The sequence below is a fragment of the Fulvia fulva genome, chromosome 4 (assembly GCF_020509005.1).
Source record: "Fulvia fulva chromosome 4, complete sequence".
In the NCBI taxonomy this organism is placed as follows: domain Eukaryota; kingdom Fungi; phylum Ascomycota; class Dothideomycetes; order Mycosphaerellales; family Mycosphaerellaceae; genus Fulvia; species Fulvia fulva.
In genome coordinates, this window is record NC_063015.1 from 2504600 (window position 1) to 2526977 (window position 22378).

At 52.8% G+C, this 22378-nt stretch overlaps 10 protein-coding genes across 10 annotated transcripts; 3 read left to right on the forward strand and 7 right to left on the reverse strand.

Annotated features, from left to right (window-relative positions):
• Positions 1 to 538: 538 nt before the first annotated feature.
• On the reverse strand, positions 539 to 2569 carry CLAFUR5_04524 (uncharacterized protein; the record flags this gene model as incomplete). The annotated part of the gene is made up of 1 exon (XM_047903672.1): positions 539 to 2569. The coding sequence occupies one exon, from the start codon at positions 2567 to 2569 to the stop codon at positions 539 to 541; it is 2031 nt and encodes a 676-aa protein (XP_047760387.1).
• A 1604-nt stretch (positions 2570 to 4173) lies between these two features.
• On the forward strand, positions 4174 to 7761 carry CLAFUR5_04525 (uncharacterized protein; the record flags this gene model as incomplete). Its single annotated transcript, XM_047903673.1, has 1 exon — positions 4174 to 7761. The coding sequence occupies one exon, from the start codon at positions 4174 to 4176 to the stop codon at positions 7759 to 7761; it is 3588 nt and encodes a 1195-aa protein (XP_047760331.1).
• A 490-nt stretch (positions 7762 to 8251) lies between these two features.
• On the reverse strand, positions 8252 to 8982 carry CLAFUR5_04526 (Sedoheptulose 1,7-bisphosphatase; the record flags this gene model as incomplete). Its single annotated transcript, XM_047903674.1, has 2 exons — positions 8252 to 8522; positions 8579 to 8982. The coding sequence occupies 2 exons, from the start codon at positions 8980 to 8982 to the stop codon at positions 8252 to 8254; spliced, it is 675 nt and encodes a 224-aa protein (XP_047760334.1).
• Positions 8983 to 9677: 695 nt separating this feature from the next.
• CLAFUR5_04527 (uncharacterized protein) lies at positions 9678 to 10877 on the forward strand (the record flags this gene model as incomplete). The annotated part of the gene is made up of 1 exon (XM_047903675.1): positions 9678 to 10877. One exon carries the CDS (start codon positions 9678 to 9680, stop codon positions 10875 to 10877), a length of 1200 nt encoding a protein of 399 aa, XP_047760333.1.
• A 403-nt stretch (positions 10878 to 11280) lies between these two features.
• Positions 11281 to 11896, reverse strand: CLAFUR5_04528 (NEDD8-conjugating enzyme UBC12; the record flags this gene model as incomplete). Its single annotated transcript, XM_047903676.1, has 2 exons — positions 11281 to 11723; positions 11791 to 11896. 2 exons carry the CDS (start codon positions 11894 to 11896, stop codon positions 11281 to 11283), a joined length of 549 nt encoding a protein of 182 aa, XP_047760328.1.
• A 601-nt stretch (positions 11897 to 12497) lies between these two features.
• CLAFUR5_04529 (Beta-lactamase-like protein sdnR) lies at positions 12498 to 13094 on the reverse strand (the record flags this gene model as incomplete). The annotated part of the gene is made up of 1 exon (XM_047903677.1): positions 12498 to 13094. One exon carries the CDS (start codon positions 13092 to 13094, stop codon positions 12498 to 12500), a length of 597 nt encoding a protein of 198 aa, XP_047760386.1.
• A 1933-nt stretch (positions 13095 to 15027) lies between these two features.
• On the reverse strand, positions 15028 to 15448 carry CLAFUR5_04530 (uncharacterized protein; the record flags this gene model as incomplete). The annotated part of the gene is made up of 2 exons (XM_047903678.1): positions 15028 to 15131; positions 15184 to 15448. The coding sequence occupies 2 exons, from the start codon at positions 15446 to 15448 to the stop codon at positions 15028 to 15030; spliced, it is 369 nt and encodes a 122-aa protein (XP_047761124.1).
• A 349-nt stretch (positions 15449 to 15797) lies between these two features.
• Positions 15798 to 16812, forward strand: CLAFUR5_04531 (putative eukaryotic translation initiation factor 2 subunit beta; the record flags this gene model as incomplete). The annotated part of the gene is made up of 2 exons (XM_047903679.1): positions 15798 to 16587; positions 16643 to 16812. 2 exons carry the CDS (start codon positions 15798 to 15800, stop codon positions 16810 to 16812), a joined length of 960 nt encoding a protein of 319 aa, XP_047760545.1.
• A 467-nt stretch (positions 16813 to 17279) lies between these two features.
• On the reverse strand, positions 17280 to 18608 carry CLAFUR5_04532 (Primary amine oxidase, lung isozyme; the record flags this gene model as incomplete). The annotated part of the gene is made up of 1 exon (XM_047903680.1): positions 17280 to 18608. The coding sequence occupies one exon, from the start codon at positions 18606 to 18608 to the stop codon at positions 17280 to 17282; it is 1329 nt and encodes a 442-aa protein (XP_047760989.1).
• Positions 18609 to 20116: 1508 nt separating this feature from the next.
• On the reverse strand, positions 20117 to 21748 carry CLAFUR5_04533 (Mannan endo-1,6-alpha-mannosidase DCW1; the record flags this gene model as incomplete). The annotated part of the gene is made up of 1 exon (XM_047903681.1): positions 20117 to 21748. One exon carries the CDS (start codon positions 21746 to 21748, stop codon positions 20117 to 20119), a length of 1632 nt encoding a protein of 543 aa, XP_047760990.1.
• Between the last annotated feature and the right edge of the window lie 630 nt (positions 21749 to 22378).

Sequence of the window (22378 nt, forward strand, 5' to 3'; positions counted from 1 at the left end):
ATGTTTCTTTCTGGTATTGGATTGGGTTCTGGTGTTCAAAGCTGGTCAAAGCTGGTCAACTTGATCAGATGGATTGTATCTTTCGACAGTATGGTGAGTGCAAAGAACGAGCTCGAAAGAGCTACTTGTACCTGTGCATTGAAAAGTGTCGAGCTTGCCATATGATGACGCATAGCGATGTCATGTGGAGGGTCAAGTGAAGCCCGGCGGAACAACTGCGGTGACGATCTTTCATGCAGGTATCGATGGCTCGCGTGCTCCAGAATCTGTTGTCATGTTTCCACCAAGGTGCTTGGTTGACGATCAAGGCATCGTTGGCTACTCATGTGAAGTCACGTAAGACCGGGGCTTCAAGAATTGATCTGCTGAACCTTGCAATGCGTCTCAACGACAGAAGTTATTTGCACAAACGCAACTATTATTGTTTCGCTGGCCAAAGATCTCACAGCCTGTCGTAAATTGTACCAACGTGCGGGTTTCCAGGAAACACCACCAACGCCTCGCTCGCTAATTCCAGATTTAAATGTCAGATGCCGAATCAGGCAGCCCGGTCGCCATCGGCTTCGAAGGAGAATTGGCGATGCAGTGTCTTGTCTCGAGCTTCCAGTGGTTGATTGGTCTCTACAATCTCTTCAGGATTCACTCGTCGAGGTTCTCTAATGCCTTCGTTGACGGCCGATGCGGAGCCTGAAGAGGCCTCCACACCATTGTAGATCATCTCTCGCCTTGCTATTGCCTCTTTCTCGCTCAGTGCTTTGCCGTCTTTCTCTCGAATGGCAGGCATGTCACCAGGCATCTCATGGACCTGCAATTCACGGCTATCTGCTTCACTCGCGGTAACAGTCAAAGGTGAGAAAGGCAGGCCACTCTGTGCGCTGGAGTGTGTTCCTTCTCCGGCCGAAGTTGGGGTAGAAACGCCACCAGGAAAGTATCCTCCGCTCGACGGCGAGCCTGGAGTGCAAGGGGCAGTCGAGCCATGAGCAGAAAGCAGTCGCTTGTGTTCAGTCATCGGTGCGTATGACCCTTCCAATTCGGCCTTCGGGTAGACTTTGGTGCTTCGCTGTCGTCCTATGCCACCCACTTCGCCTGCGTCGGAATCTGTGTTTTCGCCATCGATGGATTTTCCCGATTGTCTTTTCCGTCGCACAAGGAAGAACACCATGACGGTGAGAACAGCTATGCCAGCGACTGCACCTACAGCGATTCCAGCCTTTGCGCCGGCCGAGAGTCCGCTCGATGACCCACCGGTTGGGTTAGACCCTCCGGAACCTCCTCCGTTGGCATTGTCTTCGCCTGGTATGATGGGAACAAGATGTTGCTCAGGAGCCTCGACCCAGTCCACTTGCGATACATTGAATAACCCAGATTCCCAGTCAACCGATATGTAAGCTTCTTGTAAGAAAGTGCGCCCAAGTGTATACTGTGTGTCGTTTTGTGCCTGTTGTAAAGGAAAGTAGCGTGTGGCGTTCGCAAGACCTCTGTATGGCGGCCGTGCCTGTAGATCAAAGGCCGCATAAGGCAATGTGATCTGTACTGTCGACCCGCCAGACAGTGTCCGCGCAAGTGAAAATGTTATATTTGGATTCCTCTGCAGCAAAGTTTCATGAAGGGCATCGTTGACCAGGTATAGCTTTGAAGAATTGTCGTACACCAGCGAGAACTCTTGCTCAAACACTTGACAAGCTGCTGCAGGTAGCCATATCTGCGGCACAGAGCTGTCGATGTATGCGTATACGGCGTTGGGGAGTAACTCTGTGGCCGTAGGGTTTGACTCAAGCTGTGAGGGTGTACTGATTGACTGGATAGCCACCACAATGTCTCGGTCATTGTCTGCAGCAAAGGTGAATGTTTGGTCATTGGGGACGAACTTTGATGTATCGTAGCCACCCAGGACCAGCGAGGCTAGAACGCCAGTGAATCGGTAAATTGCGCCAGCTGTATATCCAAAAGATAGACTGGCAATGTATCCTTCGTCCTTGAGTATCTGCATGTAGCTTGGCGCAGGATCGTTGAAGCTGGAGAAGTTGGTTGGCTTTGGATTGACGCCTAGAAACCCGAGATAGAAGTCCTCCACAGCCATTCCACCGAGCGTGGTGTTCTTCAACGTAGGCCCTTCCTCGCCCTGGCCCCCCAGTCCCACTGTATCATATCCGTATATTGCATTACTGTCGAAGCCAAGATTTCTCCCCATGTGCGAGTCGTATATGCCCACTCTATCGAACGTCGACGAGGCCGACTCGTTGAAGAGCCAACCCCTCGCGTCCGCGCACGCCTCTTGATCTGTGGCCGCCTGGCATCCTTGTGGCAGTATAACCAATGTCTGATACGAGGCGAAGGACAAGTATGTTCTCACATACTGCTGCGGAGTGCCCACGCGTAACGTGAATGTTGACCAGGAGCCGTCTATGCCGTCCCAGTTCTGGTCTGGCGCAATGAAGATGGGTGCTGGGATGGAGGCATTGTGTTCTCTGCGCAACTGCAGCAGCTGTTGTCCTAGTGCGTGCGACACGCACAACGCCAGGACTGCGCTGGGCAAGGACAAGGTGCGCGCAACGAGGGAGGAGGGCATGGCGGAGGTCGAGGCACGAGGTACAGACCCGGCTCCTGGGTTGCTGGAAGATGTCGTCGGGCGGGTTTCAAAGACAGCGCGCAGTATCAATGCTCAATCGCGTACATGTAAGACGTTACCTGCGCAGCCGCAGCACGCCAGCTGAACGACGACATGGAGAGAACAGCAAGACCATTGCTCCTCAGGTGCAGCGCCGTGTCGGTTGCTTGGGACGCCACAGGTCGGCCAGATTATTATTACTGTACTACCATTCCCGAACGGTCGTCGGTCGCCTGAGGCCTCCAAGCCGACTGCGCGGGCCGGGGCATCCCTGCGACTTGTGCAGAAGCAACCACGTTAGGCTAGAGCTTGAAAGTTGAAACCATCTACAGTGTCTGCACGACGAAGACTATGTACTGACGAGCCAGGCATGAAACGGGCACTGGGGCATGGAGGAATATTCGCCTGTAGGCTGTCTCTTCACGTGAGGGGCAATTGTTGTTGCAGGTGTGTACGCGAAGTCACGTCGTATGATGTATCCCGGTATAGTCTACTTCTAAGTTCCAGCGCGGTGCCGGGGGTAGAATAGTGAGGTGCTACCTAGGTTGTAGGTAATGGGGCTTCCTCGTCGGCGCGCCGCACGTGGAACCAGCTCATCGGATTCGCAACCCGACTGTTGCTTCCAAGCTTGGCTCGCGCTCGGGCTTGGCTTTGGCTGCCAGGCGTGCCATCCGTGCCATCCTTCGCAGAACATCTCCAGTAGTAGGTCCACCAGTCAACCTGCCTGCATGTTCGCTACCACCCATCTGCAGCCGCACACGAGAATGGTACGTCATGGCCAAGCTCTGCACGACTACATGTACATGTACAGTGCCACCTGTGGCATTCCTTGACCACGATACCATAGTTCTATTACACCTCACATGCTGCAGCGCGCCTACCGCACGACTTGACCTGCGCTCGTGCTGCAACTGGAGACTGCACTTCTCATGCGCTCCAAGGCTCGTATGCCTGGAGACATCGAGGTGATCATCGTGTCCGCCACGTATCCTGGCCGCTCGCCAACACTCTCGCCGACCACGACAAGCTAGCTATGCAGTGTTACCGGGCCGACTTCCATATCTGGCAACGACTCTGGTCGTGCATGAACGAAGAGGGTTGCAATCACACGCAAGGAGTATAAGCACTCCCAGATCCAGTCAGCGTTGCACATGGAATGTATGGCTTTGGGGAAGATTAAGTGGTCGACGGACTTTTGGTCGTCTCACTCCACTACTATCACCGCAACACCTGGCGCCATTCCGACAGCCACACTCGGACAACCCGTCCAAGCGGTGCTGAGAGCACGCGAGAGTCATGCAGAATCCCTGCAAGTATGCTGAAATCTGGAACAAAGGCGTATCAAGACTTGCGCCTCCCACCTCTCGGCCCAAAGACCAGCATTTGGGCGGGCTTGACGTTGGTCTTTTCGTTGTCGCAGTCACCATAGTCGAGCCGCTACTGTTCGCTAAGCTTACCTTCTAGTCTTCACTACACATCTGCTATCTTCTGCTGATCTTCATCACATGCAATGAGATCGATGCATTGATGTCTACTGGCATACACGTTGGCTTCATAGAGGCATCATGGTGCCGTGGACGGCAGTCGTCACGTTAGCCTCATTGTCTGGTTCGGCAGTGGCCGATCACATCTACAGAGATCCAGTCAGAGGGCCGTATGGAATTCCGCGACAACCAAGACAGTTCCAAGCGGAAGCGCCATTCCCGCTATCTTCTGGCTCCCGTCGAACGTTCTCCTCAGGGAGCCTGCCTTCGCCGGAATCATCATCAGCGGTACCATCATCATCAACATCATCGTCGACCACCGCCAGGTTCAACCCTATTACTGTGGCATCAGTCACCGCTCCGGCTACACCGACCCCGACTTCGAGATTGAGTACTGCGGTCTTGCCTATCTTGACTACGGCAGCCTCGTCTGTCCCCAAGTACACCTACGACCCGGTAGCCAGCAGTAGCTATACCCCGTCTCAATACGGATCCTCCGGTACTGCTGCGCCAGTTAGGCCTTCTGGACGACCCCGGCCTCCTCGCAATGGAACCTGCAGCGGAGCCACAGTGAATGTGCTTGGCGCTTCACTAGACTGGTGGTACTCTGAGACCTATACTCAGGTCGAATCAACATTTCTCGTGCAGTTCGCTGAGAATAACACTGCCACTGGCTGGACACTATTACCAGCGGAGACGACGTTCGACGTAACTTCGGCTGTTGCCAATCCGACATGCAACTCGGTCACTGCGTTCAACAGCTTGGCAAACGAGACACAGCTGCACTACACTTGCTGGGAGACTCCTACACCAGTGGCAGCGGCGACCACCACAGTTGAGCAGACTGCTTTCAAGCCGATCAATGGCACCAGCTCGACTGGCACGGTCCCTGACATTGTCACAACACCCACTCCAGCTGCCCTTTCTATTGGGAAGTCGAACGAGACTGTTGCCGCTGGAAAATCTATTGTTCACTTCAGTCAGTATGAGATAGTCAGCAAGCGGTCTAATCGGCGCTATGATGGGCAGGTGGAATGCTTCGAGACCACTACTACACATCAATTGAACAAGACTCACAGCTTTGAGTACAAAGGCAGAAATCTTGACTCACCAGCAGCGACTGATGAAGGCGTGGTAGGGAAGCTACAGCTTGCCTTCTTACAGGCCGTTGGCCAAGCCACCGCTACGCCGGGAACATGGGTCGCCGAGCCAACAGTCGTGGTTTTGGTCGAGAAGATCGCGGCCGCCCAAGCCGTGCTTGCCAAAGGTTTTGTTGAGCAACCAGCGGACGCACTGCGGACGATCACACCGACGCTACCCCCAGGACTCTCCACTCTGAGGACAACTCCGACGGAGGAAGGAACTTTCTGGGTACCATTGACGGCTCGCATCGAGTCTTCTGCAGACGCCCTAGATGTCCCTACCCGGACGAAAGCTACCAAGACTCCAGCCAAGAACGATGCCACTCCCACGGATGAAGACGTCTCGATTGGCGTTCCGTTCATCGCGCATGTTGAGAACTCGGCTGTAACGCTCAAGATTCCCGTCAACCCAACCAGACCACACTCGGTCGTGACAGCAATCTGGGACGGTAAAACAGTCACTGCGACTGCGCTGCCGATCAAGGTAGGGTCAGATGATGATGATGATATCGACCGGATCGTATCAGCTGTGGTTGACGCCGCCACGCCGAAGAACGCACTGGATGTGCTAAAGCAGGCACAGCAGACGGCTAGTCGTGGAGGCCGGGTAGAATCCAGCAATTCACCTGCATCAGCGATTGCTGCAATCATTGGTGCAGTGCCCGGCTCGTCCACAAGTGGTGGAAGTGATGGCGCGGTGGGCTCTCCGGGAGGCCTGGGCAATACCAATGGTCAATCCTCACATGGCCAGGTCGGTGCATCTGGTCCGGCCGCAGGCGGCCAAAACAATGGAGATTCTGGCGTCATTGGTCACATAGCGAACGGGAGCAATGGTCAAGGATCTGGCAGTGCTGTACATCCAGGAGAGCAGAGCAGCAACGGTGAAGGTGAATCGTCCGAAAGCCAGGACGGCGATACTGATCCGGGTTCCTCTGAGCATAGTCCAAGTGGTGGCCAAGCTCAAGCTACTCAAGGCGCAGATATGGGCACCAATGGCAACTCCAGACCTGTTCTCAACATCGGTGGTTCAACGGTTACAGGCACATTTGTAGGGGACCAAACTGCACCAGCTATGATCATCGAAGGACAGACTGCGGTCGCTGGTGGGCAGGCCATCACTATCGACGGCAAAAGAGTGGCAGTGCTCCCAGGAGCTGCCGCCATAGTCGTGGATGGCTCAACAATGCACTTCGCAGCAATCACTGCAGATCCCGGTGCACTTGCTAACATACCCCTGGTCACGATTGACGGGAACGTTTTCACGGCGAATGCCGCAACACAATTCAACATTGCAGGCTCGACGCTGACGCCCGGCGGACAGGTCGTGGTATCGAGCACGACCATCAGCCTGGCTCCTGATGCAAGCCAAATTATCGTCGGTGGTCAGACGAGAGAACTTTCCCCTCCTGTCATCACACCTGCTCCTCTCCTGACTCTCGATGGCACCGTGTACAAGCCGAATCAAGGAAGCACTTACAATGTAAATGGCCAGCTTTTGGCCCCAGGAGGCGCCGTCATTGTGTCGGGAACGACAGTCTCGTTAGCGTCGGATGGTACAAATATCTTTGTCGACGGATCGAGGCAGCTGAGCACTGGAGCAGGCGGACAGGGGATCAACCTCGAGACTATCACTGCACCACCTATGCTTGCGGTGGATGGTCAAGCATACTCTCCGAATGGTGGAACAAGCTACATCATCTCAGGACAAACTCTCACACCCGGAGGTGCCATCACCTTTGACGGACCTGCTGGGCTTCAAACTATCTCGCTCAATGACAACGCGAATCAGGTCGTCAGCATTGCCAATGGAGTAAGCGGGACTTCTACAATCGGCATGATAGGTGCAGCTGCGAGTGGAGCGCCAATACTCACGATCGATCGAGAGACCTACACAGCCGTTGGGTACAGTCCCGGTTCTGGTGCCAGATATGTGGTGAGCGGTCAGACACTCACTCCTGGAGGCTCAATAACTCTGTCTGGGAACGATGGAGTAACTACCATCTCTTTGGTGCCTGCAGGAACCGCAGTCATTACGATCTCGGATGGCACGACTTCCACCTCGAAAATTGCTGGAGCATATGGAGTCCTACCGACCAATGCTCCAGTCCTCACAATTGGCGGAGAGACTTTCACAGCAGTTAACAACGGTGCAACGTACAATATACATGGCGATATCTTGACGCCTGGTGGAACAGACACAGTCGTCATCGGCGGACAGACCTATGTGGTAACACTATCGCCATACGCCACGCTGCTGGAGGTTCAGGTGGTTGGCTCAGACGGGAAGACCACCTCAACTTTGCTCGAGACGCTGTTCCCAGCCACAATGGCAGGATCTACATTCTACAACCCAGCTTTTACCGATGGTGCTGCTGCTACAGCCGGCGCATCACGTACGGATGGCAGCGCGTCACCGACAGAAATGAACACGGCGTACAGTTCCAACCGAGGCTCTTCTTCTATGGCCTTTGAGCTTACAGCCACGATCATTATGCTGAGCTCGCTAGTGCTAGCATTGTGGCTCTAGGGCTTTCTTGGTTCTTGATGACTTCTAATATTGGCCGGCATGTTTAACGAGATTACGGCAGCATGTCACGGCGTTCTGGCTTGTGGTTGGGAGGAAAGTGTAATGTATCATCACTATGTTACTTTAGCGAGGAGTTTGAAGAGACAGAGCCTTTGTTAGTGTGAAGGGCGTCTGCAATCTACTACAGCGGCCAGTAGGCGTGTTTGTGAAGAGACCACATCTCGCCCTTCTCGAATTCGGTAAAGACGCGTCCCTTCGGCATGGTGGCGATAGATAGCGCGTGTGTGAGTGTGTGGATAATGAGATTGAAGGTAGCAACACCTTCTGAGATGGACATTGCTAGCCGGAAGGGGTTAGCGTATATACAGGGGTTGTAAAAACTATGCCCAGGACTGTACTCGTCTATGCACCGTCAGCCATGACTTCGAAGGTACATATCTACGTCTATCATCTCGTCTACTCGTATGCTCAACGATGCCTGAAAGGTCGTCTACAAAGGAAATCCTATGCCTAGAAGTAAAGCCGGCTCTTCGATTGAGTGATGCTGGTAAGAAAGCACACCCACACCTCCCGGCTCCATCATCAGACTCAAGGGAAACGACATATCGTATCCCAACCATCGCTTAGTGAAAGCTCGAGTGAGGTGGCCGTGTGCGATGATGATCACGTCCTTTGGCTCGTCATCTTTCATGTGCGGTGCTTGCAGCTCTCGGATTTGGGCTATTAGAGCGTCGACTCTGGCTGTGACTTGCCCAGGTGTTCTATTGCCCCGTCAGCTTCAAGTCACTCGATGACTCAAGATGTAAGAAGAACTTACTCCCCATCCTCACATCCATCCGTCCAAATATCCCAAGGCCGCTCCTGATCCAGCCCATGCGACTTCCTCAGATCCCGAATCTGCTGAGTCTTCAACCCTTCGTACTGACCATAGCCCCATTCCGCCAGACTCTCCGACACCTCATAGCCTTCTTTGCTTCCAGTCAAAAGCTCGTAGGTCTTGATCGCTCTCGTTCTTGGCGAGACCCAGGCTTTCGCGACCTTCTTCGGATCAATCAGTTTCTCGGGGCCATACACCATATTCCCCGTTGCTTTGACTTGGTCTTCGCCATGGCCTGTTAGTGGTATGTCGGAAGTTCCGGTGAATTGGCCACTCTTGCTCCACTCTGTCTCGCCGTGACGGAGGAGGAAGACGCGGGGCGTGGAGGCGTCTTTGTCGGGCATGCTGGTATACTTTGTTTTATATGATGATATAAGTGATGATGATATGATAGTGAAGAGATCAATACTTTGCGTTGAGCATTTTGTGAACCATGTTTACTAGTGCCCGGTGATTCGTCGGTCTGGTGGGTGCTTGCCACGTGTAGCTTCTTGACCTCTTGCCATCATGTCGGGTTGGATGTTCTTTGTCAACATGAGCTGCCATCGCTGTATCTCCATTCACGATGATGATCACAAGCGAGGAATGTGTAGAAGGTGGTGAATGCAGGAGGGTTCGGTCTCAATGACGCACACGCCCCTCGAAAATCGCCAATGCCTTGTTTCCACTTTCCAGACCTCATCTCATCATCCATTCACCTCACTTTGGGCCATTGACAGGCTGCCATCTCGCACCGACTGACCCTTACAAGACATCGTGACTTCTGTTTGTGGTCTATACAGATCTCACGCCCTGTAGTGAATTCGCTGTGGGCTCGCTGGCCTTTGGCCCACAACGGCAGTCTGTTTGTACGGCAGTTTGTTCTTGCGACTGTCTTACTTCTTCTTGACGTCGAGTCTTCGCCTCAAGTCATCAAACACCTCCGCACACCGGCAGCCTTGCACTCTGACTAGATCTTACTTGAAGTAAGGATCCCTCCAAGCGACATCGAGTACAGACCGACAGCTACTGGCCTTCGGCCATACCAACAACCGCAAGGATGTGGTCACTATCAGGATTCATCAGCGACGTCAAGTACATCGTCACGCATCCTGATTTCACCAATCTCGAGGTCAACACTAGCGGCATTGTTCTGATGTTGGTCGTTATCGGCATTTTCAGCGCGGCTTTCTACGCCAACATTGGAGACCACTCTGATGCTCTCAAGGACAAGGTCAATGCTGCTATAGGCTCGAGTTCCGGCGTAGTGCACAGAAAAGATGATCCTCCCATTCCACCTCCATCAGTCATCACAGCCCTGCGAATCTACCCCATCAAGTCATGCCGTGGCTTCGAGGTCTCCTCAACCCGCCTGAAGCGAGCTGGCCTCACCTTGGACCGCAACTGGATGTTCATCTCCAAGGAAGACAAGAAGTTCTTGACCATCCGTGGCGATCCCTCCATGACCCTGATCGACACCGCCATCATCGAAGAAGGTGGCGAACAAATGCTCGAAATCAGCATCCACAACACCGACGGTCGCGTCACAGTCCCTGCCTTTCCCTCCCGCGAGTGGCTCGAATCAAACACCAGCCTTGAGACCGTCGAAATCTGGGAGAACGAAACAGACGGCTGGATTTACAGCGACTCGATCAACAAAATCTTCTCCGACTTCTTCTCCAAGCCCGTAGCCCTGGTCTACAAAGGCCCATCCCACCGCATGGTGGCCATCAACGGCCGCAAAGAGCTCTACGGCGAAGACGTACCTCACCACTTCGCAGACGTCATGTCCCTCCAAGTCGCCTCGGAAGCCTCCATGAAAGACCTCAACAAACAACTCGGCCACGCCCTAGACTCACCCGAAGCCCTCACAATCGAGCGCTTCCGCCCAAACATCATTATCAAAGGTCGTGATGATCATCCCTGGGAGGAGGACACCTGGAAGCGCATCCGGATCAACACCACCATCTCGAATGAAGAGGCGCTGTACAAGCTGGATCTGGATGTAGTGGCGAGGTGTGCGAGGTGCCAGGTTCCGAACGTGGATCCCGACACTGCGGAGAAGCACAAGAAGGAGCCTTGGGATACGTTGATGAAGTCTAGGAGAGTTGATACGGGCGGACCAGCGAAGTATAAGCCTTGCTTTGGAATGATGGCGATCCCAAAGAATGAGGGGAAGATTGCGGTGGGTGGCACGTTGGAGGTGCTGGAGACGACGGATAAGCACTGGTACAACGAAAGGGCTTTCAAGGAGCTTTGACCTTCTCAGCAGCTTATGGAATTGGAGGAGGATCTGAAGCACTTCAAGTGTTCTGTCGGAGGTTCTTTGTGAGCTTTCTTCTAAGTCTAGCTCGGAGTAACAGACCATGCAATAACACTATGTATACCACCGTTCGCAGCAGAACGCTCACTCAACCATATGCAAGCAAATGACACCTTGAAAGACATAGGGAAGAAAGCTCAAAGCAAAACAGACGCCGTAGTGCTCCTTGTACCGCAGCACATGCCATGCCAGCGTCTGTGGTATCTCATGATGGTCTCGTCTCATATCCGTCGGTGTCATGTGTGCCATCTTCATCCTCGTCCTCGCACCGCCAGCCTTGCAGCCGAAAGCCTTCTCGCGTATACTCCAGCTCTTCCTTGAGCATCTGGTCGCCCTCGGCTTAATTCATAACCCTATCAAAGCTCTCGCCCTTCACCGCGCCACCCGCCATCGCACTCCTCACATTCCTCTTGAACCGATCCCGATCACTCATCAGATCGTTCGCCGCATCCTTGTTGAGTGGATCACTTGCGTTCGGCTCCAAGAACAAGAACTGCAGCCCCACAATCACCGCATTCAGGTTGAGCACAGGCTTCCAGTCTTCTCTCAGAATGTTCAGGCAGACGTTCCCCTCGAGGTCGATGTTCGGGTGGTAGATCTTCTCTTTGCACTTGACTTTCGGTGGTTCGTGAGGGAAGTTTTGCGAGATTGCGAAGGAGAAGTTGAAGACGCCGCCTTTGTAGAGGCCTTCGTCGGGTGTGAGGGTGAGGGTGAAGTTGAGGATGTCGTCGGGGTTCGGGAAGTGGGTTTTCATTGTGCTGCCGAGGGAGAGCTCGCTGAGATCTGTGGAGTGAAGTCGTTAGTAACTGTCGCATGCGTGTGCGGTATTCAGGGTTGTGATATGGCTTACCTTTCTGTACTCGGAGTTGTGCTGCAGTGACCTTCTTCTTCTTGGTCTGTCCCGAGGCCGCCTCATTCTTCTGCTGCTGCTGCTTCATGCTCCATATCTTCAACATCGTGGCGGTGGTGAGGCGCTGTGCGCAGTCTACCGGTGTCGTAGAAAGTGGTCGTGTGTCTTCCTAATGAGTGACCTTGGTGGTGGGATGCCTCGAGGCGGTGGTCCGAGATGTCGAAGTAGGAGGTGTTGTGTCGCACAGAAGGTGGCGGTATTTGGAAGATTGCTAGTGAGGACGAAGGGCGCCAACCACCTCGGAAAAGAAGTGTAGTAATAGGTCGTGTGTTTGAATTACAAAGTCACAGTCACTCCATGTTCGATAACGCCTTAGAAGATGACATAAGTATGCACGTGCCATGTTCACTTTTGGGCAGGCGCCGAGGCACGGCGAGGACTATTCACTCAACACAAATCATGTCATCTGACAATCTCTATGCGGTGGCATGGCACGGAGAGCTTGCGTGTAACCGACTGCTTCGATTCTTACTACTGCTACATTCACTTGTATCCTCCTCCATAGCAGCATACACGACTGCACGGCGTGACTGCGCTCATTCAACCCGATCTAGACTTGTTCGCAGCGCTCTCGGCTCGACACTGATCGCTCGGCCATCCTTCACCACGAACACGAACTCATCGAGCCCCAAAGAGCCATATTGCAACTAATTCTGCGTGAACCAAGTTGTACAAGCCCCTGAGGTGACACCCTTGCTCACAGCATCATCACTCACAGAGCCGAACGTAGCTCTGTATGCAACCCGTTCCGTGCCGTTGCCACTACTCTCCAACAGACCAGTGGGATAGAGACGGATGTCCCGAGCGCTAGAATTGGTCACCGAAAGCACGCTCTTCACATCTGTGCTATTGCTAATCCAGGATTTGACCACAAGCCCCGGCTCGCCAGCTTTCGTAGTCAACGTAGTGCTGGAGTTTAGCCGCTCCATATCAGCGCTCTGGTAGTGGCCAGCGTACTTCCGCTCAGCTTGGGCTCTGGCAGCGCTCACCAGTGCTGGGAACAAGCCCTCAATCAGGATATCCGAGATCAAGCGTACAGTGTTGTTAGTATTATCTCCAGCGGCCAGAACGACGAAGCCAACATTGTAATGCGGACTTAGCACGAGGTTTGAGGAGTGAGCGAATAGATCGCCAGCTTTCGTGTAAAGATCCAAAGTTCGGTTGGTGAGTTGTGTGGTCCTGTAGATCTCCCAAGGCTTTCCGACCCCTTGATTCAAGTCGCCATTGAAAGTATCGGGCGTCATCCACGCTCTCCTCACAGCAGTGTAAGCAATGACGAGGAAAGGATGCTTCTGCCAAGCTTGACCAGATCTGACTGTATTGAATAGAACCCACCGGCTGGGATCTCATCAGCAAGTGTGGCATAGAAACCACTCCTAGCACCTCCGGGAATGGCTGCGTTACTATCGTTTGTAGGGACTGCCGAGCTCGATCTAGTCATATGGAGCCTGTCGAAGAGCTTCGGCTTGACGGCTTTGGACATGTTCTGGCCGATGATGTTGCTGAGAGCAAGGCCAAGCAGGTTATAGCCAGCGTTCGAGTACGCCGTCGCTGTGCATGGTGCGTACACTGGGTTCTGGTGCGATATACCTTCTACATATGTCGGCTCGGGGCACGGATCAGAGAAGCCAGTGTTGCACGTCACGGTCTCACCGCGCGAAAGAGGTGGCAAGCCGTAAGCAATAGCCGCATCACCCAGAGCTGAAAGGTCACCAGGTCCAGAGTAGTCTCTGCCTATGCCCGACTCATGGCTGGCCAGCGCTCCAAGTGTGATCTCGGTCCAGTCAATGCAGTCCAAGGCGTCCTGCCTTGCCGAGCACTCTCGAGCCCTCTGTTCAAGCTCGGGAATGAAGTCAGTCGCAGGACGGCTCCAGTACTTCGGGCCAGCTTCGAGTAGGAACAGTTAGGACGTAATAAGCTTGGATAGGCTGCCGACTCGATAGATCGTATCCGCATTGACGTGCATAGTGCCTGTCGAGGAGTTCGATAATGACGCCGCGGTATGCTGAGATGACAGCAGTGTGGTCTTCGATGAGGTATCGAACACGCCAATAGAGAACGAGTTGGAGCTCGACTTGATGGTTCCAAAGGGCGTACTGCTGTTGCTCACAGCCTGCGCGAGCACAGTCTCAATCTGGTTGAAAGCGCTGAGCAGGATGCTATCGTTGCTTAATCGCGTCGGCGGCTCGAATGCTTGTCGTGTAAGGAGACATTGTTTGGCTGTAGTGAATACAGATAATAATGAAAGGGCTGAGAGAGTAGAGGTCCTCATATCTGACGATAGAACTGGGTTCTTGACCTGCTAGCCATGGCTCCAACATGGCTACCTTTGCCTTTATACAGTTGCGCTCTCGTGCGCAAACTTCGAATTGCACGTATCATGATGCCATGGCTTGCTGTCGTCGCTAAGCCTCAGCGTACGACTGTCGCGAGCTGTGCGAGGCAGCAGTATACCACATGCTGCGAGCAGGCGACGTTGGTCCAACTCAGCTTAGCTGGCTTGTTGGTAAGATTTTCGACAACGTTGTGACCAGCGCCTCTAACCGACGTACTACACTCGTTGCCGTGCGTCACAATACCGGTGCCTGGAATTGCATCCTTCGATCCTTCGCCGACTGCAGTGCACGACCCATTGCAATTTCCAGCACAGCCTCGATGGCTCATGCGTACAATCATATAGGTATGCTGCTTGAAATTGGTGTTCCTGTAAGAGTCTCTGCTCTGTAATGATGATCGCAACTCGGTGCCTGCCAAGCCGCGTGTCTGAGGCGGCGTGGCGTCAAAGGTCGTGCGACCGTGAAGCACAGACAACTTTTCACGTTTGCATAGCAGAAATCGTGAGCGCTCTTCAACCCTCTAAAAGGCGAATGATCAATCTGACCTCGTGGTCGGAACGAGTGAAGGACCAAGCGCCATGGTCTTTGATACGTTCGTGTGGTAAACCACAGCGCTGACAGAGTTGAAGTGCCCGTTGTGTGTAGATCCATTCGAAGCGCAGCTGCCGTAGCGCGTGGTGATCCTGACATGGCCGTTTTTGAGGTCTGGCAGACTAGGTCACCGAGAAGCTCTGCCATCTCTTAATCTGGCACCGAACGGTCTTGCCTTCCTCACAATCGAGCCGGACGTCGTCGGTCCTTCTTATTGGAACGGATTGTGCAACCAAGATGCCGGATCTAGTCATAGCGAAGCTGCGGCCTCAATCATGCCAGCTCCCTTGAAAGCTCCAGGGCTGGTAATTTCCACGGACACCGGGTACTTCCACTCCATGAACTTGCCCCAACCTGTACAAATGTCAACACCGTCTCCTCTCTTGTTTGCCAACGTCATACATACCCCAATAAGCACATTTCCGCCCAAAATACTTGCCGAGGTATGGGATCAGGACCAAGGTCAACATGAGTTCCAACTGTTGCAGACTTTCCCGCCATTCTCTCTCTGCATCTGATGCCTCCTCCTCTTCGCTAGGTGATATGGACGTTGTTGAGCCAGCCGAGGACGAGGGTAATGAATCTGCCTCTTCCGTTGGGGTCGGGATATTCGCGTAGGATGATGACGGCTCTGAGAGCATGACTGACGTTGTTTCGGGCCAGTCAGACATGGTGACTGTGGGAGTGAGTCTGCGATAGGCTACGCGCGAAGATTACTTCGAAGGTGAATGTTGTGATGGAGGAAGACATTCAATTGTAATGATTGTTAGGAGCATCCGTGAATAGAGCTCACATAGCCGTTGGAGCTAAGCCCCATCAGTATTTGACCGGGAGTCAATGAATACTTCACGACCCCACATCACAAGGGATTGCGGCGCTGAGGAATCTGGGTGAGTCAATTGTGACTCTCGTTACGACCACGCAACACATTCAAACACCTTATCTTTTAAACGCCACACATCAGTCTTCAAACAACAGCAGCAAACGCGAGGGATTACACACCACCAGAACACCGCAATCATGGCGGACGTAAAGCCGCGCAAGTCGGTAGCTTTCGCTGAAGGCCAGATCGTGGTCGACGGCGAGGGCAATGTCACCGAGCACACCAACGGCACCCACGACGGCGAGAAGGACTCCGCCGAGTCACATACCAAGGAGAACGGCGATGACAAGCAGGTCGACGAGATGACGGCCATGTTCGAGGGGCTGGCCAAGAAGAAAAAGAAGAAGTCGTCATCAAAGGAGAAGCCGGCGGATGAGGATGGCGAGGGCGAGGAGAAGGCAGAAGACGACGGCGACGTCGACCTGTCAGCCCTGAAGAAGAAAAAGAAGAAGAAGGTCAAGGCGCCGGAGGGCGACGACTTCGAGAAGCAGTTGGCCGCGGCCGGCGCCGATGAGAAGGAGGACGAGACAGCAGAGAAAGAAGAGTCTGGCGAGTCTGGCGTCCAAGACGGCGACATCCACGGCGGAACTGGAATCTGGGCACACGACGAGACGAAGCAATACAACTACGAAAGCCTGCTCTCGCGCTTCTTTGTCCTCCTGCACGACTCGCATCCTGACCTTGCTTCTAGTGGAGGCAAGAGCTACAAGATCCCGCCACCACAGTGTCTTCGTGAAGGAAACAAGAAGACCATCTTTGCCAACATTGCCGACATCTGCAAGCGTATGAAGAGGACAGACGAGCACGTCACACAGTTCTTGTTCGCCGAATTGGGTACCAGCGGTTCCGTCGATGGTTCGCGGAGATTGGTCATCAAGGGACGATTCCAGCAGAAGCAGATTGAGAACGTCCTCAGGCGGTATATTGGTAAGTACAATCTTCCGGAAGTGCTGTACACGCACATGCTAACACATTCTCTCAGTCGAGTACGTCACATGCAAGACCTGCCGATCACCCGACACCGAGCTTAGCAAGGGAGAGAACCGTCTATACTTCGTTACCTGCAACTCATGTGGATCCCGACGATCCGTCACCGCCATCAAGAGCGGTTTCTCTGCACAAGTCGGCAAGAGAAAGAGAATGCAAGGTTAAGCGGGCAGCAGCACCGCATAAGAAAGTCACACGAATCATTCATCGGTCGCTGGAATGGAGTGTGGCAATGTATGGCAAGTATGTCAAGTCGTTGCTGGGCATGGAGCGGATCATTTCGTACATGTGTTCGTTCGAATCTGCTTTTAGCGGGACAGCAGGAAGGGGCCGTGGCAGACAACGAAGGCGTCTTGGGAACAGCATTGAGCGCTTGAGTTGCCAGTGTAAGATGCATAGATAGCTCGAATGGGGAGCTTCCTTCACATCTAGACTTCGCGTCAGTCTTGTTCCACTGATATCTTTCACGATCGGCCAGATTCAAGCACGAACTGGCTCCATACATCCCCTTCTGCACCTATGCTATACTAATGCGAAATGCTATAGACTAATGCTCAGCTCCGTCTGACCAGTCCATGCTACCGACCCAATCCCTTCATCAATCATGTCTCATCATGTATGAAAACACGCCGTCACACCCACACCCTAGCAGCACTGCCATTGAACCCAAGATCAGTAATCTCATGTTGTTCCGTCCTATACCCCTTCACATCCGGCTCCAGAGCCTCCAAGGGCATCTTCATCCCTTGCTCATATGTACCACCAAAATACTTCGCCTTCGCCTCCTTCTTTTCGGACCTCGTCCTCAAATCGCCGGCGAACCCTCCGCTATCCTTCTTGCCCTTGAGCTGTAGTCTCACGCCCTGTACGCTCTCCCTGCTTGGATCGCGGTCGTGGAAGTTGTGCGGTACGAACATGACACTGCTTGCTGAGGTATGCATGAGGGTATTGGGCACGTCGCCACTGTGAGGTATGTGGTGTGCTCCGAGGTTGAAGTAAGGGACCAGGTCTCCATCATGGGTTGAGTCAGTCTCGTTATGGAGGAGACTTTCGTGATCGGCCATGTTGTTAAAGTTGATGATAGGATTGTTCGGCTCAAGATAGTTCAGCGGATCGGCTGAACGGGGTTCTGTATCTTTCTGGCGTAGGACCCAGACATCGTGTTCGGCCCACCTAGCACTGTCGCCGAGAGTGGTCGAGTTCAGGATCGTGAGGTGAGGTGTGACACCCATGCCTGTGCCAGAAGTGATGCGAAAACCCTTACGCTCGCCCCAGGCGTTCTTCTCGGCTGAGCTGTAGACTATGTAGAACTCACCGCCGTTCTTTGGCCAGTCGAGACCAATTTCCTCCGTGACTGGGTACTCCACTAGGTGCATGGTGTTGCGCTCCTTGATCTCAGGCAGATCCCAGTCGAACGTTCTCGTTATTGGTTCCAGTGCGAGCCTGACCATGTCGTTTTTAGGACCTGCGATGTCGAGATCTGCTTTGAAGTTGATGACATGATCGTGGACACTGCTAGATACTGCTTCGCCGATGCGATGACCATACTCGTCCTCGCCGGCTGTCTTGTTGGCGCGATAGAATGCTGCGAAGATAAAGCCGGAGGCTCTCACTTTCACTTCGATTGTGCCGTCCATGTAGAAGATGTAGTCGATCGCGTAATCATAGTTGCCCACCGTCGAGACTGACCGAACGACCAGATACGTGTTCCTTGACGCAGTGACCGAGTACTCTGCCGTGTGACGAGACAACAGATGATCAGCTGTATACTCGAAGACACAGATGCTATTTGGTAACTCATGGGACTTGTCTAGCATGTGATAACGTGTGTCCATGTAGTCGGCATATGCAGGGCAGTCGTATCCCGGCAGCAGCTCGAACATGCTCTTGCCCATGCCGAAGAAGCTGTCTAAGGACTCCTGACCACCAGCCATTGGATTGGCTCCAGCGTAGTGTGCCATCGCTTCTTGTAGGCCGAGTTCGTAGATTACACGTTCACCCTTGAAGCGGATGTCATAAAGTGCGAGGCCCGTGGCTTATGCTGTCGTGATGTAGAACTCAAAGCCGAACCACTTGACATATTTCTGTTCCTTGTCTAGTTTATACCGAGCGCCATATGGCTGTACGCTGAACAAGATCCAGGTGCGACAGCTCGTTGACCACGAAGCTGTACACATCTGTGGACTCACGCTCACTTAGCTCTAACCAAATATTTTGCCTGGGGGCGTTAAATAATAGCTTGTCTCCAGTGTTGGAAGTTGGTTAAGCATCGTAATGATAGTCATATGGTAGCAAGAACCAAGTGGCAATGCCAACGAAGAAGAGAAATGATAAAAGGAGGTAGAACTTGTTCCGCTGTTCCATCGCAACTCACCAATCAAGCACAATAGAGAAGTGAAATGACCTGAGAAAGATGACGGGCCATCAAGAATGAAGTAGATGTATTTAGCTTATCATGATGCATGCAAGATAGAGCTCTGTGAAAGGAGCTTGCTCGCTTCACATCGCGCTGGCTGACCTGCCGTTCTCGGACTCGATCGCGCGACGCGAACATGACACGCACATTGGGTGTCCCGTGCTTCGACCGGAGGCATTGTCAGAGTGTGGATGGGCTGCTGGAGAACACTGTATTCACAGATCAAAACTTACATATACCGAGAATGTATCCAAAACGGTGAAATACTCCTATGTCCCTTATTGTGTCGAGAAATACTGCCATGTCTTATTGTTTCTAAAACATACTGCTATGTCCTTATATTATGTTAAGAAAGTACTCCTATAACCCTTATTGTGTTTAAAAGTACTGCTATAACACACCGGTCGCCGATTGCCTCTGTTAATTACGGTGCTAGTATTTAACCTCGATATCCGATTTATAGCAGGTCGCCTACGAGCAGGTTTATTTAGTAAACTGTAAGTCGTACAAGATTAAGCAGGACAATCGGACGACGAGGGTAGGTTAATAAAACGATACGCGGCTAAGAGAATTTATTCGAGCAGAGACAGATAGATAATTCCCCTAAGAAGCAATTAACTAACTACATTACTTAGGGTAACTATAAACATTCTTTTTTGCACCTACTATGCCCTTCCTTTTGTTTCTGCTGTAACCTATAGTTATATATAGGCTATAACCTATATATATAGGACATAGCAGTACTTTTGCTTACAATAAAGGGACACGGCAGTACTTTTGCTTATCCAAGGGACATAGCAGTACTTTTGAACACAATAAGGGTTAACTATAGGAGTACTTTCTTGACACAATGTAAGGACATGGCAGTATGTTTTAGAAACAATGAGACATGGCAGTATTTCTCGACACAATGAGGGACATGGGAGTATTTCACCGGTATCCAAAACCTCCATAATACCTTGCCAGCACAGTCTGAAAACTTGAGCTTCTCGCTCGTATCAATTTGAAACCACCAGCCCTTTGCCCGCACCTTTGAGACCTAAGGTCTACTGTTCAAGCGGTGAAAGCCATAGTAAGAACCCGTTTGATGTTCGTCTCGGAGACAGTGCCAATCGTGGAGGTAGGCAGTGTCGGGACCGATGCATCAGTTGCCGTAGGAACTCCTGTCGCGGGCAGACCGGTCGCAGGAAGAGGGGTAGTTGAGGTCGCAGTGGGTGTGATGGATGATGTTGCAACTGTTGGGACCGTCGTAGCCGTTGTAGCGGGCACATTTGGAGAGCTTCCGGCATTCGCAGGGTCGATGCTGGTCGGAGGAACAGGCGACGGCCTGGTGAGTGCGCTATTCGTGGCAGCAGCCGCGCCCTCTATGGTCGTTTGAACGCTGGTGGGGACAACAGTGTTTATGGGCAAGGTGGTTGAAAATGTGTCGCTCGTGGAAACTGAAGTGCTCAAGGGAGCTGTGCTGTCCGTGGCAGCGGTACCGTTCAAGGAGGCATTACCATCTGTGGGCGTAGTGCCGTTCATGGAAGCAGTATCAGAGGTCGAAGCAGCACCGTTCGAGGTAGCTTTCATGGGCAAGTTGGATTCCTTCGTGAGCTGCGCTCCTATGATCTCCACAGCAGCCATTTGCGCACCGAGATTCGGGCTTCCTTGAAAGGTTCTAGCAGTCCACATGAGACTGCACTGCGACTGATCGTTGCACGAGGACAACGCAGCTTCGGCAGATGCATCCAAGATTGGCTGAATCTTGTCAGCTGTATCGGGCACAAGTCGTGATGTCAGAGCCAGCCAGCGTGCAAGCGTAGCTTTAAATGTCTGCTGATCTTGGTTGCAGGCCGCGCTTTCGCACGTCAATTCGATCAGGACATCATCTCTGGTGAAGTCAGTCTTGGCGGCACCGATCAAGCCGTCGAGATGCTGCTGCCATGCATTGTCTCCTGTCGACTCGAGCATTATCGCGGTGCCGTAGAGGTAGACGCCCACATTATAGCTCCATTTATGACGGTCCATAGTGCTCGCGTCGCAGGTTGGTGCACTGATGCCATCGTAGACACTGTAGCTCGATTGATCGATAAGCCCGGAGCTGAATGCCCAGTCCCAGATCTTGTTGGCCCAGTCGGTGTACATTGTTTTTCCAGTGTATCGGCTAAGTCGAGCAGCCAGCTGAAATGCTAGACCGTTGGTGATTGAGTTTCTGTAACCACTGTTTGCAACCTGCCACCCCATCCCACCGCAGGTATCTGCCTGCCATCGAGAAGCGATCGAGGTGAAGACATTCTGCGCCATCTCAAGCCACTTGTCACCGCCAGAGCCGTTGGCGGTGGGTTTGGTCAGGTCGGAGACGCCATATTCTGCAGCAGTAATGCATGCTAGTCCCCACCATAGTTGATCATCGTTTCCCGGGCTGATTTCCAAGAAGTCTTCGTTTCCACCCGCTGAAGTGAGAATCTTTTGAGTGATCTTATCGTTGTATTGGGAGTCCCCGGTGTAGTGCCAGTAGTGAAGTACGGTCGTGTAGCTACTTGCCGATATCCATGGGAAGGCGGCTGGCAATGTGCTTTCTCCAATTGGAGCTACCAGAGCCTTTGCTGAATTGACCGTGACATCTTTGCTGCTGAGGTCGAGCTTCTCCGACAAGGCTGCTGAGGCAGATACCAGGACCAGGAATATGTGCTTTCCAAGCATGGTATATGAGCGGCGGTGATGCTTCGCCCAAGTGGCTTTGCTAGGCAGGACGATGGTCTGGAAGGAGAGGAAGGAGAGGGCCCTGTGCGAACATTAAGTAAGGCTATTGGACCTTATCAGCAGTACGAAAACGCATGGATATTTCAGCAGATGCGCTGTAGCCGGGTGTGTCATGGCAACAACAAGGTACAGCGCAATTCCTCCATCAGCACTGTCCACACGCCACTGACGAGACATGATCCTACTTGGAATAGTTCGCAAAGATGTTTGCTCGATGTCTACGCTGGCACAGATAATCGACACGACAGTGTCATATTTCTGGCGTGGCTGTAGTTCGAGTAACCAGAGGTCTTGTGTAGCTTTGCTGTGGTGACCAGTGACTCAACCTGACGCCGAATGCTTGGATCTTGTGAAAGGTCCAGCAAGTCATATGGCTCTAGATCACATGCTTCGTGAAGGCCATGATACAGTACGGACTGTGCATGCATCGGGCCGTCAAAGGCATTGTTGTTCGTCCCTGCTATCTACACAGCCATGGCCTGTCTGCACAACGCCGCTCACGCATGATCGCGCTGCTTTGAAAACCCCCATGGAGGATCTGAATTCATCGTCTCTGACGCCTCTTGTGAT